A 15,225-nucleotide genomic window follows, 5' to 3' on the forward strand; every position below is an offset into this window, starting at 1 on the left:
AAGCCAACTGGCCCTCTTTCACTGCTCTCACGGAACTTGTTTGTAAGTCTTTGATGAACGACTATGTGGCAGCAGTGTCTTACTTTATTATCCAGGCAGCTGCTCATTGTATTACTGAAACCTCAATAGGTTTTACAAGTTAGCCTCTTTCGTGGTTGAATCAGCACATGGCACGGAAACCTCAAAAACGAATCTGACAAACACTTTGTAGCTATCGCACACTTTCGAAACGCATCGCTTTTCAGCAGGCCAGTTCACATGCGCGGGAGGTAAGACATCAAATTCAGAAGGAATCTGCGATTAAATTCACAACCAGTTTGTCTTCTGCGACCATATCCAAGTCGTATGGTACAAGGTTCGGAAGTCCAGTGGACAGTGTAATTTGTTTCCCCCTTTCCATTTTGCTCACCTAAGTGCAGGAAGTTCCTGGTGCCCGGAAAATCACCGATACTCTCGGTGAAAACATTTCCCTGATATCTAGCTCTTCTGCTTCATCCTCCATCTTCTTAGCCATCAAGACTCCGGAGAACGATCACCTCTTCTCTTTTCCAGCTGATCGTCTCTATGACTAAACTCGCTCTTTTACACTGGTGGAGTTGAAGCTGGTTCTTTTACGTTGTTCAGATCTGATGATTTACACTACGAGATGCTGTATCATCTATTGCTTGCCTATCTTCCTATTCTTTCGGTTGTTTTTAACTGGATCTGGCAGGAGAATGTTGGATTGCGTGGCAATTTATCTATTTTTATTAAAATTGTTTTTATGGGAAGGCGATTTCAACTTCCTGTGGGTTCGACAATTTCCTGTTCTTTTCTAAAGTAACTTCGAGTCCCTCAAAGCTGTGTCTTGAGTGTCATACTTTTCAGTATAAGGATAAATGCCATAACTGAACAACTCTCTCTAACAGTTGGAAACGGGCTCTGTGTCGACGACTTTCACATTTCGTGTAAGTTGTTGAACGTGAGATACGTTTTAAAATATTGTTTACTGTTGAGAAGAAACTACAAACTCGAGAGATGTCAGTAAAATACTAGTGTATAAGTATTGTATGTGTAGTTCAATACGTAACTGTATTTAAAGATTAGAATATTAACAAGCTTACAGTGATATAATATTAATAACAAAAGGACAAACATGTTTGTTTGTCTGTTTCATTGTTTGAAGACATTAATATGAAGAACAATCTGTGTTAATTATTACTGTTAGATCTACATATAGAACGTTTATTACACAATCTATCATGTGTTACTTTAAAAAACAAGTACACTTTATCAATATGCTTCGATCATTAATCACTTATTTTTATAAGGTTTGTCCTTACTGAAATTGGGTTAATTATTTACTATAAACCAGACGGTTAATTCAATATTATAAACCAATTTATTCGCAGTCGCTACAGGATATGTAAAATAAAAATTTAATCCGAATGTTGTTATTTCTGTAAACACTTCTCACATTTTCTACCATATTACTGAGCGTCAGTTATAGAAAATACATTGACAGTGATTAAATTATTACGTTCTGCTGTAAACACTTTTTACCTTGGAGTTTACATAGGTATTGTGTACAACACTGAGGAGTTTCAGAAGTTTGTGGAAACGTTTCTACAGTCCAAATATTCTGTAGAAAGACTTCAGTGAATAATCTTAAAACTTAGTAAATATACACCTTGTAGAATAGTCAGAACTTTATGTAAACACACCTTGAAGAATAGTCAGAACTTAAAAGATACACACCTTGTAGTGTAGTCAAAGCGTTATGTAAACACACCTTTATATTGTCAGAAATTAATTGATATATATCTTGTAGTACAGTCAGAACTTCATGTAAACACACCTTTAATATTGTCAGAAACTAATGGATATATATCTTGTAGTACAGTGAGAACTTTATGTAAACACACCTTGAAGAATAGTCAGAACTTAAAAGATACACACCTTGTAGTGTATTCAAAGCGTTATGTAAACACACCTTTTATATTGTCAGAAATTAATTGATATATGTCTTGTAGTACAGTCAGAACTTCATGTAAACACACCTTTAATATTGTCAGAAATTAATTGATATATATCTTGTAGTACAGTGAGAACTTCATGTAAACACACCTTTAATATTGTCAGAAATTAACTGATATATATCTTGTAGTACAGTCAGACTTCATGTAAACACACCTTTAATATTGTCAGAAATTAATGGATATATATCTTGTAGTACAGTGAGAACTTCATGTAAACACACCTTTAATATTGTCAGAAATTAATTGATATATGTCTTGTAGTACAGTGAGAACTTCATGTAAACACACCTTTAAGTATTGTCAGAAATTAATGGATGTAAATTTTATAGAATAATAATATTTGAACTAATGCATCTCAGTCACTCTTAGAAGCGATGAAAACTTTTAATCACTGCTTTTATGTGTTCGAACTTGGAATTATTCCGACTTCTGATATTTTCTTACGAAATATTACTGTAATGTGTATCACTGGATAACAACTGTTCGGTACGTGTGACAAACACCATGTTTTGTACAGTTGATAAACAGTTGTTTGACAGGTTTTTTTCCATTTCCCCAACTGTATTGTTCAGATAATTTGTTCTTGAAAGACCATGAAGTTTTTCTTGCTCAAAAATATTTACCTTCTTCTTTTCCTAGTGGAAATAAAAGTTGTTGTTTTTAATATATTTTATACTTTTAATAATTGTAACGCTGGACAAGTGAACTGCACGAAATTTGACAATACTACATGTTGGATATTTCAGTTCTGCAGGTAGCAGCACTGCAGCAGAAACCCAGAGCTAACACAACTTTTGTAACAACATCACTGGGGTATAAAGGTGTGGTCTCAAGATGACTCATATCGGTATGGAAACTTTAATTAAAGAAAACAAATAGTGTTTGAATACCCATTCCAGTCGTCTTGAAATTACATTTTTACTTCAACTTAACAAAGGAATATTCTTTGTATTTATATCTAATGAGCTCTAAAACAATGTGTATAACCTGTATGTTATTGTATAGCGATATATAACCTGTAGTTTGATGGATAACGATACATAACTCTTAGATTATAACATAATGTTATATAATCTGTTGTTCATTGAATAACAATATGTAACTTGTAGATTATTGTATAATAATATGTAGCCTGTAGTTAGTAAATATAACCCGTAGTTTATTAAATAACTATATATAACCCGTAGTTTATTAGATAACGATATATAACCTGTAAGTTATTAAACAACGATACATAACCCGTAAGTTATTAGAAAACGATAATAACCCGTAACTTATTACACAACGATACATAACATGTAAGTTATTAGACAATGATATATAACCCGTAGTTTATTAGACAACGATATATATAACCTATAAGTTATTAGACAACGATATATAACCCGTAGTTTATTAGACAACGATGTATAACCTCCAAGTTATTAGACAACGATGTATAACACGTAGTTTATTAGATAAGGATATATAACCTGTAAGTTATCAGACAACGATATATATAATCTGTAAGTTATTAGACAACGATATATCACCTGTAAGTTATTAGACAACGATATATAACCTGTAAGTTATTAAACAACGATACATAACCCGTAACTTATTACACAACCATATATAACCTGTAAGTTTTTAGACAACGATATATAATCAGTAAGTTATTAGACAACGATATATAACCCGTAAGTTATTAGACAACGATATATAACCTGTAAGTTATTAGACAACAATATATAACCTGTAAAATATTAGACAACGATATATAAACTGTAAGTTATGAGACAACGATATATAACCTGTAAGTTATTAGACAACGATATGTAACCCGTAAGTTATTAGAGAACGATATATAACCTGTAAGTTATTAGACAACGATATATAACCTGTAAAATATTAGACAACGATATATAACCTGTAAGTTATCAGACAACGATATATAACCTGTAAGTTATTAGACAACGATATATAACCTGTAAGTTATTAGACAATGATATATATTACCACTGAAAATAGAAGCTTGTTATTTTGTTTGTTTTTGAATTTCGCACAAAGCTACTCGAGGGCTATCTGTGCTAGCCGTCCTTGATTTAGCAGTTTAAGACTAGAGGGAAGGCAACTAGTCATCACCACCCATCATTAACTGTTATATTCACGTTCAATATACTACAGTAGATGTTCCTAGAAGAGCAAAATGTTTCTACAGAACACAACAAAGGAAACATTGTTTGCAAATGTGAAACAAGGAGCCATGAACCCTGCTTTTGTTTCTTATCGATTTCCATTCCCACCACGACCCCTATTAATGAAACTCGTATCCTGCGGCTATTTCTAGCCTAGTCCTCCATAAAAAGCATATGGTTCGGGTGTTGATTTGCAGGAATTTCCTGTGAAAATATGAAGCAGTCACTAACAGTTGATAAGTGAAATAAACCTTAGAGACCCCTACAATCGTAATGAAAGTTTCTGCATATCTTGTAGTTATAGCTGAAAATTATAAACCTATCATTAGCTAATGCTTACACTGAGAATACAACAGTGGTTTATCAGAGTAATTCTGATATGAAAAATATACAGTTTAGATATGTTCACATCAACACTCGAAACATTCACGCAGAAACTCAGCAAATAATCTTCAAACATGTATCGTAACGTAACGGACAATTGACTATTTAATATTCACCGAAATCAACACCCACAGAAAAACTAAAACACACCAATCACATCTGTGGATATTGAGAAGATACAAAGTGACGTCACAACATCATCTTTCTTGTTCATTACGTCAGAAACTGACTAGAAACAGCACGTCGTAAAAAACCGTGGGCACGTGTGTATAAAACGCTTCAGCAAGTGACATTAATTAGTGATCCAATCTTCCCCTGATTTGTATTTGTTGATAGGTGATCTTCAAGGTCACAACGACGACGTATATTTTGCGCTAGCCCTCCCTAATTTAGCAATGTTAGACTAGACCAGGCTGGCGTTACTATAAATCCAGCTGACCGTCGCTGGGCCGAGTAGCGGCAGGTAGCGGTGCCATACTGACCATCCACTAGTTTTCTGCTTCAGTAAAATATAACATAAATAACACAGCTAGTAGAAAACGGTAAATATATTATATTAACAACTCACAATTTCGTAACTTTGGGAAAACTAGTACCTGAGTCTTTAAAAATCATGTATAGAACCGGTTTTATTTTAGTGATAAAAACACAAAAACGTATTAATAAATTAACGGAAAAAAATAAAATAACCTGACTCACAACATGTGATTTTCTCATGTTCCATACAGGCAACCGTCAACGAACAGGTAACAAAAATACCACCATACCTGTGATTACAGAAAAGTGACGTCACTATGAAAACAACCAATATTTTTTATTTATAAATCTCTCTCGTTCGTTAGTCAAAAAATCTAAGTTTATATCGTAGTCTAAAACCATAATTAGTTCTCATTTCGTTCAAAAGACGGAGATATGAAAAAAAAAGGTCTTTAATTCATAAGCTTACACTTCAAATTCTCAGAGCCAATCTATGAACCGTCATGTCGAGGTTGAACTTTGTGTTTTGAAATACTGGACGTTAACTTAGATTCTAGGTTAGAGAAAATTTTGTTTACCATTGCGTTATTGACACCGTAAAGATTAAAATGTTATAACATTTGTTTATTTTTATAAGTTTTACATTCTCTACAAAGAAACACTTTAATGAGATATAATTTAAACTGTTTTGTCAAAATGTACTTTCAGGTTTTTCGTTAACACTAATTTATTTATTTTATTTAATTAGAAAATTCAGGTAAAACCGGTTTCGTAAAACATTGTAAAAGTAACTTTCTTCTGTAGTTAGTTAAGTATGTTAAGTCAGGTGAACGTTTGTTTTATTGGGAGAATGAATGAACGTCCAATGAACAGCTGGTATTTGATTTTCCTTTACTTATAAATTTCACGTAAGTTGTATATTGAGGCCTGAGAATTAACTTTATTAACAACTGTAGCTCTGTAACGTAAGTTTATTTCACTTTATTAATAACTTCAGTTGAACTATACTTACATGTAAATTATGTTAAGGAACTACAATTCTTTTTTAAATTCAAATCAAACCAGTTCAGTCCATCATCATATAAATAAAAGTTCTAGATTTTTAGAGGTCACTGAAGGCTGGAATGTCACATGAAGGTTGAGTGACTGGACAATGTCACTTGTAGAGAAGTTTAATATACATGTTCCCGTAGTAACTTGATACATATTTTGTCTCCGTCAGTTCTAGAGTAACAAACGATAAAGATATATCAAAAATGTTGTTCTGTTATAATGTTATAATTTTTATATAAATCCATTGACGAAGTTTTCTATAGAGTTTTCTAGTCTTTATATCAAGATATTTGAGGTGGAAATGATTCATATCACAAAACTCCCAAGGCAAATGACATCTTTAGAATACCCTAACTATAGATATTAACTAAATGTGAGCTTTAACTTTTAAACTATAAATAAGAAAAATGGAAAAATATGTCGGGTTTTATGTGTGGACTGGATTATTTGCTGTAAGTGTCTGTGACTTGTTGGCGATAAATTTCAACCATAAATAATCAGCATACACTCCACTTTTTGTAAAATATATTATTAAAACGTGTCAAACATATATATATATGTTCGTTGCACTGTTGGTAATCACGGTTGAATCCAGATATTTAAATAATTATATGAAAAGTTTATCAAATTTGCTTTATTGTTTCAAAGATTGTTTGTTTTTTAATTTCGCGCGAAAGTACTCGAGGACTATCTTCGCTAGCCGTCCGTTAATTTAGCAGCATGACATTGGAGGGAAGGCAATTTGTCATCACTACCCAGCGCAAATTCTTTAGGTGTTCTTTAAACAACGAATAGTGGGATTGGGCGTACATTATAATGTTCCTATGGCTGAAAGAGCGAGTATATTTGATGCGACAGGTATTCGAACTCGCGAACCTCAGATTACGAGTCGAAAGTCTAAACCACCTGGCCGTGCAGAGTCTGTTCCAAAGAATTCGGCACTATGTTCATAAAATGTACGTCTTATTAAAGAGAAATGGTTCTATTTCAATAAAACAATGTGAACCACATTTTTCGGTTCAACACAAGGAACAAACATTTTTGAAAAACTTAAAATATAAAAAACATACTTATACAAAAAGAAACAAGTTTGCCTGAAGACAAAAACAACTGACGATATTTTTCATATAAAGAAAACTTACAACAATGTAAAAACTTCTTGAATATTTATTTTAAAAAATGTATAAAGTTTTGTGGTCGATTTTATTTCATTACCTCATTCAAGTCTTATAGATAAAATTTTTTACAAAGTATGTTTCTTATGGTTTATTAAAGTAATGCCACATTTTAACAACAAATTACCTGCCGTAATAAGTTGATGGAGATGACTAGCTGCCTTCCCTCTAGTATTTCACTGTTAAATTTGGGACGACTAGTGCAGATAGCCCTTGTGTAGCTTTGCGTGAAATTAAAAAAAAAAACAACCAAACAAACCTCAAGAGGGAATGATCACTTTATACTTTCACAGGTCTGGATAAAGACTGCCAGTCTCCATCTGTTACAGAACCTTGTGAAGCTATTATACCAAGATATTACTACGATCCCGAAAGCCACCAGTGTAAGAAATTTAATTTCGGTGGTTGTGGCGGGAACGGAAACCGATATAAAACAATAGCAGACTGTTTGTCTTCTTGTTCAGGTTTGTTAATAATGTTTAATGTCTTATTGTTGTTCATTAAACTTTGATTTAACTGGAATACAGTAAAGATGTAAGCTATACTTACGGCTGGAATAACTTTATATTAACTGGTGGTAAACCTAATATCATCATATCAACTAGTTGTAAACATAACATTATTATTATATCAACTGGTGGTAAACCTAACATTATTATTATATCAACTGGAGGTAAACCTAACATTATTATAAAATCAAGTAGTTTAAACCTAACGTTATTATTATATCAACTGGTGGTAAACCTAACATTATTATTATATCAACTGGTGGTAAATCTAACATTATTATTATATCAACTAGTGGTAAACCTAACATTATTATTATATCAACTAGTGGTAAACCTAACATTATTATTATATCAACTGGTGGTAAACCTAACATTATTATTATATCAACTAGTGGTAAACCTAACATTATTATTATATCAACTAGTTGTAAACCTAACACTATTATTATATCAACTGCTGGTAAACCTAACATTATTATTATATGAACTAGTGGTAAACCTAACATTATTATTATATCAACTAGTTGTAAACCTAACATTATTATTATATCAACTAGTGGTAAACCTAACATTATTATTATATCAACTGGTGGTAAACCTAACATTATTATTATATCAACTAGTGGTAAACCTAACATTATTATTATATCAACTTGTGGTAAACCTAACATTATTATTATATCAACTAGTGGTAAACCTAACATTATTATTATATCAACGAGTGGTAAACCTTACATTATTCTATATAAACACTTCCTATAATAAACTTTTTTATTTATTTACTATTCCTGTTGTTTCAATTATTTATACAATTAAATCTGGTTTATTTATTAAACTGTTGATAAAAGTTCTTGCTGCTCTACAATTGTAAACATCTAATATTACATTTCATTCAAACCTTTATTTTGTTTTAGGTAGTTTTTTCAAGTAGCTAATATAGCCCGGCATGACCAGGTGGGTTAAAACGTTCGACTCGTAATCTTAAGGTCACGGTTTGAAATGCCCATCGCACTAAACATGCTAGCCGTTTCAGCCGTGGGGGCGTTCGACTTTGACGGTCAATCCCACTATTCGTTGGTAAAAGAGTAGCCCAAGAGTTGGCAGTGGGCGGTGATCACTAGCTGCCTTCCCTCTAGTCTTACCCTATTAAATTATGAATGGTTAGCGCACATTGTCCTTGAGTTGCTTTGCACAAAATTCGGAAAAAAATAGTAAGTTGGTAATTTAAATTTTTGGTTCATAAAACTCAGTCACTATTTCTGTGTATCTTACTTCATTAAACGTTTCCGATTCATTGTTATTTCTTTGTTTCGTATCAGTAATTGTTGTAGTATATTGATATATTGTTTAACTTTTTCACTGAGTATGTATTTATAATTAAATACTTCAGCTTAGTTATGAAACTTGTTTTTAAATAAACGGTAAATATTAAAGATTGCACAACACCAGACATTATTGAAAATAATTTACCCTCTAAGTGTTGAATTAAACTGTTAATTTAATAAATAAAACACCTTGGGTGTGAAAAGAGAATGGATTAATTATGAGACTTAAAGAAATAAACTCAATATTAGCTACAAATATGGTAGCTACACTTAGTTGGTAAGACGTTTATAGCAAATATTTATTCATTAGTTTGCTAGGCTGCGGTTTTTACTGAATTAATGGCATGATAGTGGGTAAACAAAATATTCAATCAATATACTAAACAACCTCAATAAGAAAGTTACACTCGACAATTATTAACATTAGCCAAGAGATCGCAACTCTATTATACGGAATAGATTTTTATCATTAACCAATCCTGGTTCTTTAAACTATATGGTGGCAGTTTTTAATCTCTAAAACGCCTATTATAACTTAATTTGTAGTAACGTCAAGGAATTTAGATACACAGTTTTTTGTCATTTCCCGTATGCAAGAGGGACGGACGTTACAAACATTATTATTTACACTAATCACTGAAGTAAATAGCACGTAACGTTAAATGCTATTAATAATCATGAGAATTGTTTAAAAAATTTAACTAATTTGAGCTTAAAGGTGGGAAATGAACAATACTTTTCCACCTGTATGATTCTTTTTGAAAAGTCATCTCGAAACTGCTAATCTAAGTTGCTTGGTTGTAAACGGTTGTAAATATTTCAGACTGATAGATCACGTGAGTTTTAGCGTGGGGATGCGCAGAAATGATTGTTCAAAAACAAGCTGTTTTTGTTCAATAACTTTTCACGTGTAACTTAAGCCACACTTATTGCCCAATTTCAAGCTGTAAGGATGCATCAGTGTACCTAATCTAAATAAAATCCTTTAAATCATGTTCCTCCGTAATTTTAATGCTAATAAAAAACTGTATATTATATATCTGTTCTATTCATTAATGAATTGCATTCAAAATTTGTTTGTAGTTAAAGTGCAGCAAAACAAAATCACTGAAAATATATGATAGTTTCAGTTAACACAGTTAGAGAATGTGAAAATTGTTAAATCATCTATGTGAAACATATAGGTGAGGTTAATAAGTACAGTTTTGAGAGAACTTAAAACTGTACGACCTTGGATGTAGGTGAAGATGTCTTACAGTCTGTCAGTCATAAAGATGGAGAAGACTAGTAAAAAAAATGTTCTCTAATGGATTATAAGATGTCAAAGATTTAAACTCAGTGAATAAAAGTCTTGTTTTTCATGATTGTATAACTGAAACGAAAAATTGTTTTGATTTGTTTTGTTTGTTTATTTGTTTTGGAATTTCGCACATAGCTACTCGAGGGCTATCTGTGCTAGCCGTACCTAATTTAGCAGTGTATGACTAGAGGGAAGGCAGCTAGTCATCACCACCCACCGCCAACTCTTGGGCTACTCTTTTACCAACGAAAAGTGGGATTGACCGTCACATTATAACGCCACCACGGCTGGAAGGGCGAGCATGTTTGGTGCGACATGGATTCGAACCCGCGACCTTCGGATTACGAGTCGAACTCCTAAATACACTTGGCTCCTGAAACTAAAGATAAAATCGTTTGCTCGTTTCTGAAAAGGAGAAACACGAAACATAAATTTATACCACACTTGTTATTTACCACATTACTCATTACCACACTTGTTATTTACCATATTACTCATTACCACACTTGTTATTTACCACATTACTCATTATTTTTCGATTGACATCAGAAACGTTTGTAATTAGTTCATATTTTTCAAACTTCGGGTCGTATTAGAAGTTGATGGATCCAAGAATGGTTAACATAGAAGATGAACAAATATGGATATGGTGTGTGTGTTTTCTTATAGCAAAGTCACATCGAGCTATCTGTTGAGTACACTGAGGGGAATCGAACCCCTTATTTTAGTGTTTTAAATTCCAAGACTTAGTTCTGCATCAGCGGGTGACGTTATAAATGGGTAACTTATTTATGTTTTAACTTCTCTCCAGATTAAGACCTTAATATTTTTTACTTTATAACCTAAAAGTGATATTGAAATAAACTGGAGTTGTGTAAGAGTTGTTAAAAGCAGTGTTTAGAATGGATCATGTATCACATCTGTCATCAACTACATACAATGTAGTTTGACACATTGTTCATTAATTTGAAGATAATGAAAATAAACAAAAAGTAGACCAGATGTTTATTATTCTTTGATACGTTAACAACGTGGGTTAATAATAATAATTAATCATACTAAAAACTGTAGTATTTTGTTTAAATTTGGAAAAGTATTTTAAACATTATTTGGAATTATTAACAACTGATGTAGATAATACTAACACAGAAACTTTATGACGTATGACAAGTACAGAAAATTATATCAAATAATAGCTTAGCTTTTTAAATCACGTTTTCTATAATAATGTTTAATTTGAATATTAAATTATCCTGCCAACTAGGATAATGTTCAGCGAAGCTCTACAGGGTCTATATTTGGAATTAAAGAGAAACGTAATAGTGAATGTTTGTTCATGATGAAACGTTCAAAACTCTGAGAATTATTTAATTATTGAGTTATTTATTTTCACATGATAATCTATATAAGGAATCATGTTGGTTCTATACGTTCACCTAAAAAATAATTTTGAATTAACGGGTTATAGATGTTATGATACTGGTGACACTTCGTCAAAAATGTCAAATACACAAGGGATAACAGTGAGTTTATTTTATCGCTAACACTTGGTAAAATGAAATCGATATTGAATTACAGAATTTCTTAAAAGAAACGAAAATTGCTTATGTTCTATACGATTGTTATTAATTAATAATAGTTATAATGCTGTAATTAGAAGTGTTAGAAATGTAACGAAACAATAAGAAGGTTTTGATGCAGCCAACAAATGTATGCAAAGGAAAATGTTGAGAAAACATTGGAAGAATGTAATAAAACATTAAAAAATGTATATTGTAGTGTGAATGTTTTAACACACTTCAGTGTAATAGTGTGTGTGTAAAATATAATATTTGAAAACTAATTTATAAAAAGAAAACAATGCAACATTTAGAGAGCTATGTCTTAATACACTTGGGACATTCTTTTACCAACGAATACTGAGATTCGCCGTTATGTTATAACGCTTCCATGGAAGAAAGGGTTAAGCATTTTTCGTACAACAGGAATTCGAACCCGCGAACCTCGGATTACCAATCCAACGCCTTAACCCACTTAACCATGCCAGGCCTCCAATCTTAGAAGCTGATGCAATCAATATGAACTATATAGTAGCAATAGTAGAAATATATAAGTATTGTCCGTATCTGAGATTTAGATAAAACTTTAAACAGTTTTAAAGTCACCTATAAATGGTGATAATAATACAAACAATACTAACAATGAAAAAACGGAATAAATAAAAAATATTATATTACAGGAACGGATAACATATTGCTACTGAATCCACTACATATATCTGACCTAACACATAAAATGAACATAATGATATAAAAATAAATACATCTTTGTGGAGATCGGGTTACAACATCCTTATTTTGATAATAATAGTGTTAAAAATACTTATTGTTTAGAATATTATTATATTAAACTAACAACAGATTGCATGTAATTAAATATGAATGTTCGTTATTAATTAGGACAATGATTTCCCTGTCGTCCATGTAGATAAACACTGTCCTTAATAATATTGTTTGTATTTGTTAAAACATTTAATTTAAATACTTATAAGTGAACTCAGGTGTTGAGATGTGTTATACAGTCATACAGAACTGTCCGTGTTTCTCAGTAAACACGTTTTGATAAAATGTAGAACTTATTAATTGAAGAAACATAATTAGTGTTTTAGTTGTCATGGAGACATTATTGTGTCGTATTATATCGGCACATAGTTTATAGTAATCACGTGAATGTTTGTTTGTGTTTCGTATTCTGTTGATGTTTATTTAAAGAAATGTTAGAAACGTCTCTTGCGTTTCGTGTTTTACAACTTTTCTCATAAATTACGCCCTCCAGTGTCTCAGCGGTATGTCTGGAGACTTACAACGCTAAAATCCGAGTTTCGATACTCGTGGTGGGCAAAGCACATATAGCTTATTGTGTATCTTTGTGCTTAATTCAAAACAACAACAACTTCTCATAACTTACTTGTTAAGTTTCAACTCACAATTTTAGGATCTTCATGTCGAGGTATATGGCACAGAAATATTTCATATCTTAGAATTGCCTTGAAAGACAACTGTTTTATAATACTTTTACTACAAGCATAATATGTTGATAGGTTTATAATTTTCAAATATAACTACAGTGTATGAAAGAGTTAGCTTTAACTATTACACTTAACATAAATTTACGACTGACAGTGATTTTGTCATACCTCCACAGGCCGAGCTAAAGACTGCAAGTCGCCACCTGTTTCAGGACCTTGTACAGCTAATATTCCCAGTTATTATTACGACCCAGACAGCCACAAGTGTAAGAAATTTATTTTTGGAGGCTGTGACGGGAATGAAAACAGATATAGAAGTGAAGCTGACTGTTTGGCTGCTTGTTTAGGTAGTGTGAAGATATGTATTATATTTACAAACAGTACTTACAAGAAATATCAAAATGTATCTACTTTAATAACGTTAAATATACACCGCACGTATTATTTATATATCTATAATAGTTACTCGAGAACCAAACTTTAGAAATGTTTTTAATAAAGTAGGTATCTGTTATATATATGTGTTGTTGTTTTTTTCAGGAACGTGAACTACTTGAATATTTTGGGAAAAGCTGACGTTCGTTGACGAGATGGATTTGATTTTTATTACATTTCATTCTCAGATACAATTAAACATGTTTGGCTTCAACAGATTAATATTAATAACAGAACATGATGTCTTATGCGTTATTTTAAATTGTTATTGTAATACATGAAAATAAAATAATTATTTGTATAGTGGAATGGAACCTTATTAATTTATCTTTTTTTATTATAATCTCAACAAGAAACGTGCATTTGAAAAATCTTCCTAACACAGCATCACTATCCAATAACCAACGGTTACTGACAACACTTCAGAATTCTTTAGTTATGACAACACCATCAATTCTCCCATTAAATTAACACCAATCTAAGTATAAAATTAAATAAATGTAGTTGACTAATTAGTAATAACTCAGATAAATTTTACAATAGCTGTAGACCTACTAGATGTCTAATAATAAACCAAGGCATGTTTGTATAACATTCTCACAGACCTACAGAAGATAATTCCTCTTCTACGTGTGTACCGTACTGAAGCTAAATAATCTTCAGTAGTTATCGGAAAAGCCACTAGAGGGCAATAAATGTACTATTTGATTTTTTGGTGTGTTTTGAATTTCGCGTAAAGCTATACGACGGTTATCTGCGCTAGACGTTCCTAATTTAGCAGTGTAGTACCAGAGGGAAGGAAGCTAGTAAAAAAAAACATTCAAGGAGAAAAACAAAACTTAGTGTCACTATCACCTTCTAATAGCACGTGGTCATCCTCAAAAATACTAACTGAACCCGACACTGGTTAGCTTGGAGGGTGAGAAAAGAGGCAGTTTTTTATTATTATATTTTTTATATTAGTATCCGCGTAAAAGGAGTCTCATAATCATGAATATTAGAAAGGAGATATGTACGAAGATCAAATAAATGTTTAATTCACCTAACTACGCTTGGCCCGTAGCTGAAGGAAAAACAAGTCTTAAAACATTATGCAGGTATACACAGTATAATGGTTTAGAAATTACTGTATAAACTCCGTATGTTGAGTAGGCTTTTCAATAACCAGTTGACGACTTATGGTAATATACGAAAGGCCTCTTTAGCAGTGATTTGTTAGACACTAAAGATAGGTGCGAAATTTTACTCATCTGACTTTGAACCGAAAACGGACATATTAAGTGAACAGAGAGAAACATCTCCAGATAATATAATTATCACAAATCTTTAGACTATTGTAGTTTA

The 15,225-nt window shown here is 31.9% G+C and overlaps 1 protein-coding gene across 3 annotated transcripts in view; it reads left to right on the forward strand.

Moving 5' to 3' along the window:
* LOC143226646 (actinia tenebrosa protease inhibitors-like) overlaps window positions 1-14,186 on the forward strand; it is a 128,158-nt gene extending 113,972 nt beyond the window's left edge. For all 3 annotated transcript variants that reach the window (XM_076457876.1, XM_076457875.1, XM_076457874.1), the window contains exons 5-7: window positions 7,578-7,748; window positions 13,623-13,793; window positions 13,987-14,186. In XM_076457876.1, coding sequence (XP_076313991.1) covers window positions 7,578-7,748; window positions 13,623-13,793; window positions 13,987-13,994 — 350 coding nt within the window. In that variant the 3' untranslated portion in view covers window positions 13,995-14,186. The remainder of the gene's footprint in view (window positions 1-7,577; window positions 7,749-13,622; window positions 13,794-13,986) is intronic.
* The last annotated feature ends 1,039 nt before the right edge of the window (window positions 14,187-15,225 follow it).

This window comes from Tachypleus tridentatus, chromosome 9 (assembly GCF_004210375.1).
Source record: "Tachypleus tridentatus isolate NWPU-2018 chromosome 9, ASM421037v1, whole genome shotgun sequence".
Classification (NCBI taxonomy): domain Eukaryota; kingdom Metazoa; phylum Arthropoda; class Merostomata; order Xiphosura; family Limulidae; genus Tachypleus; species Tachypleus tridentatus.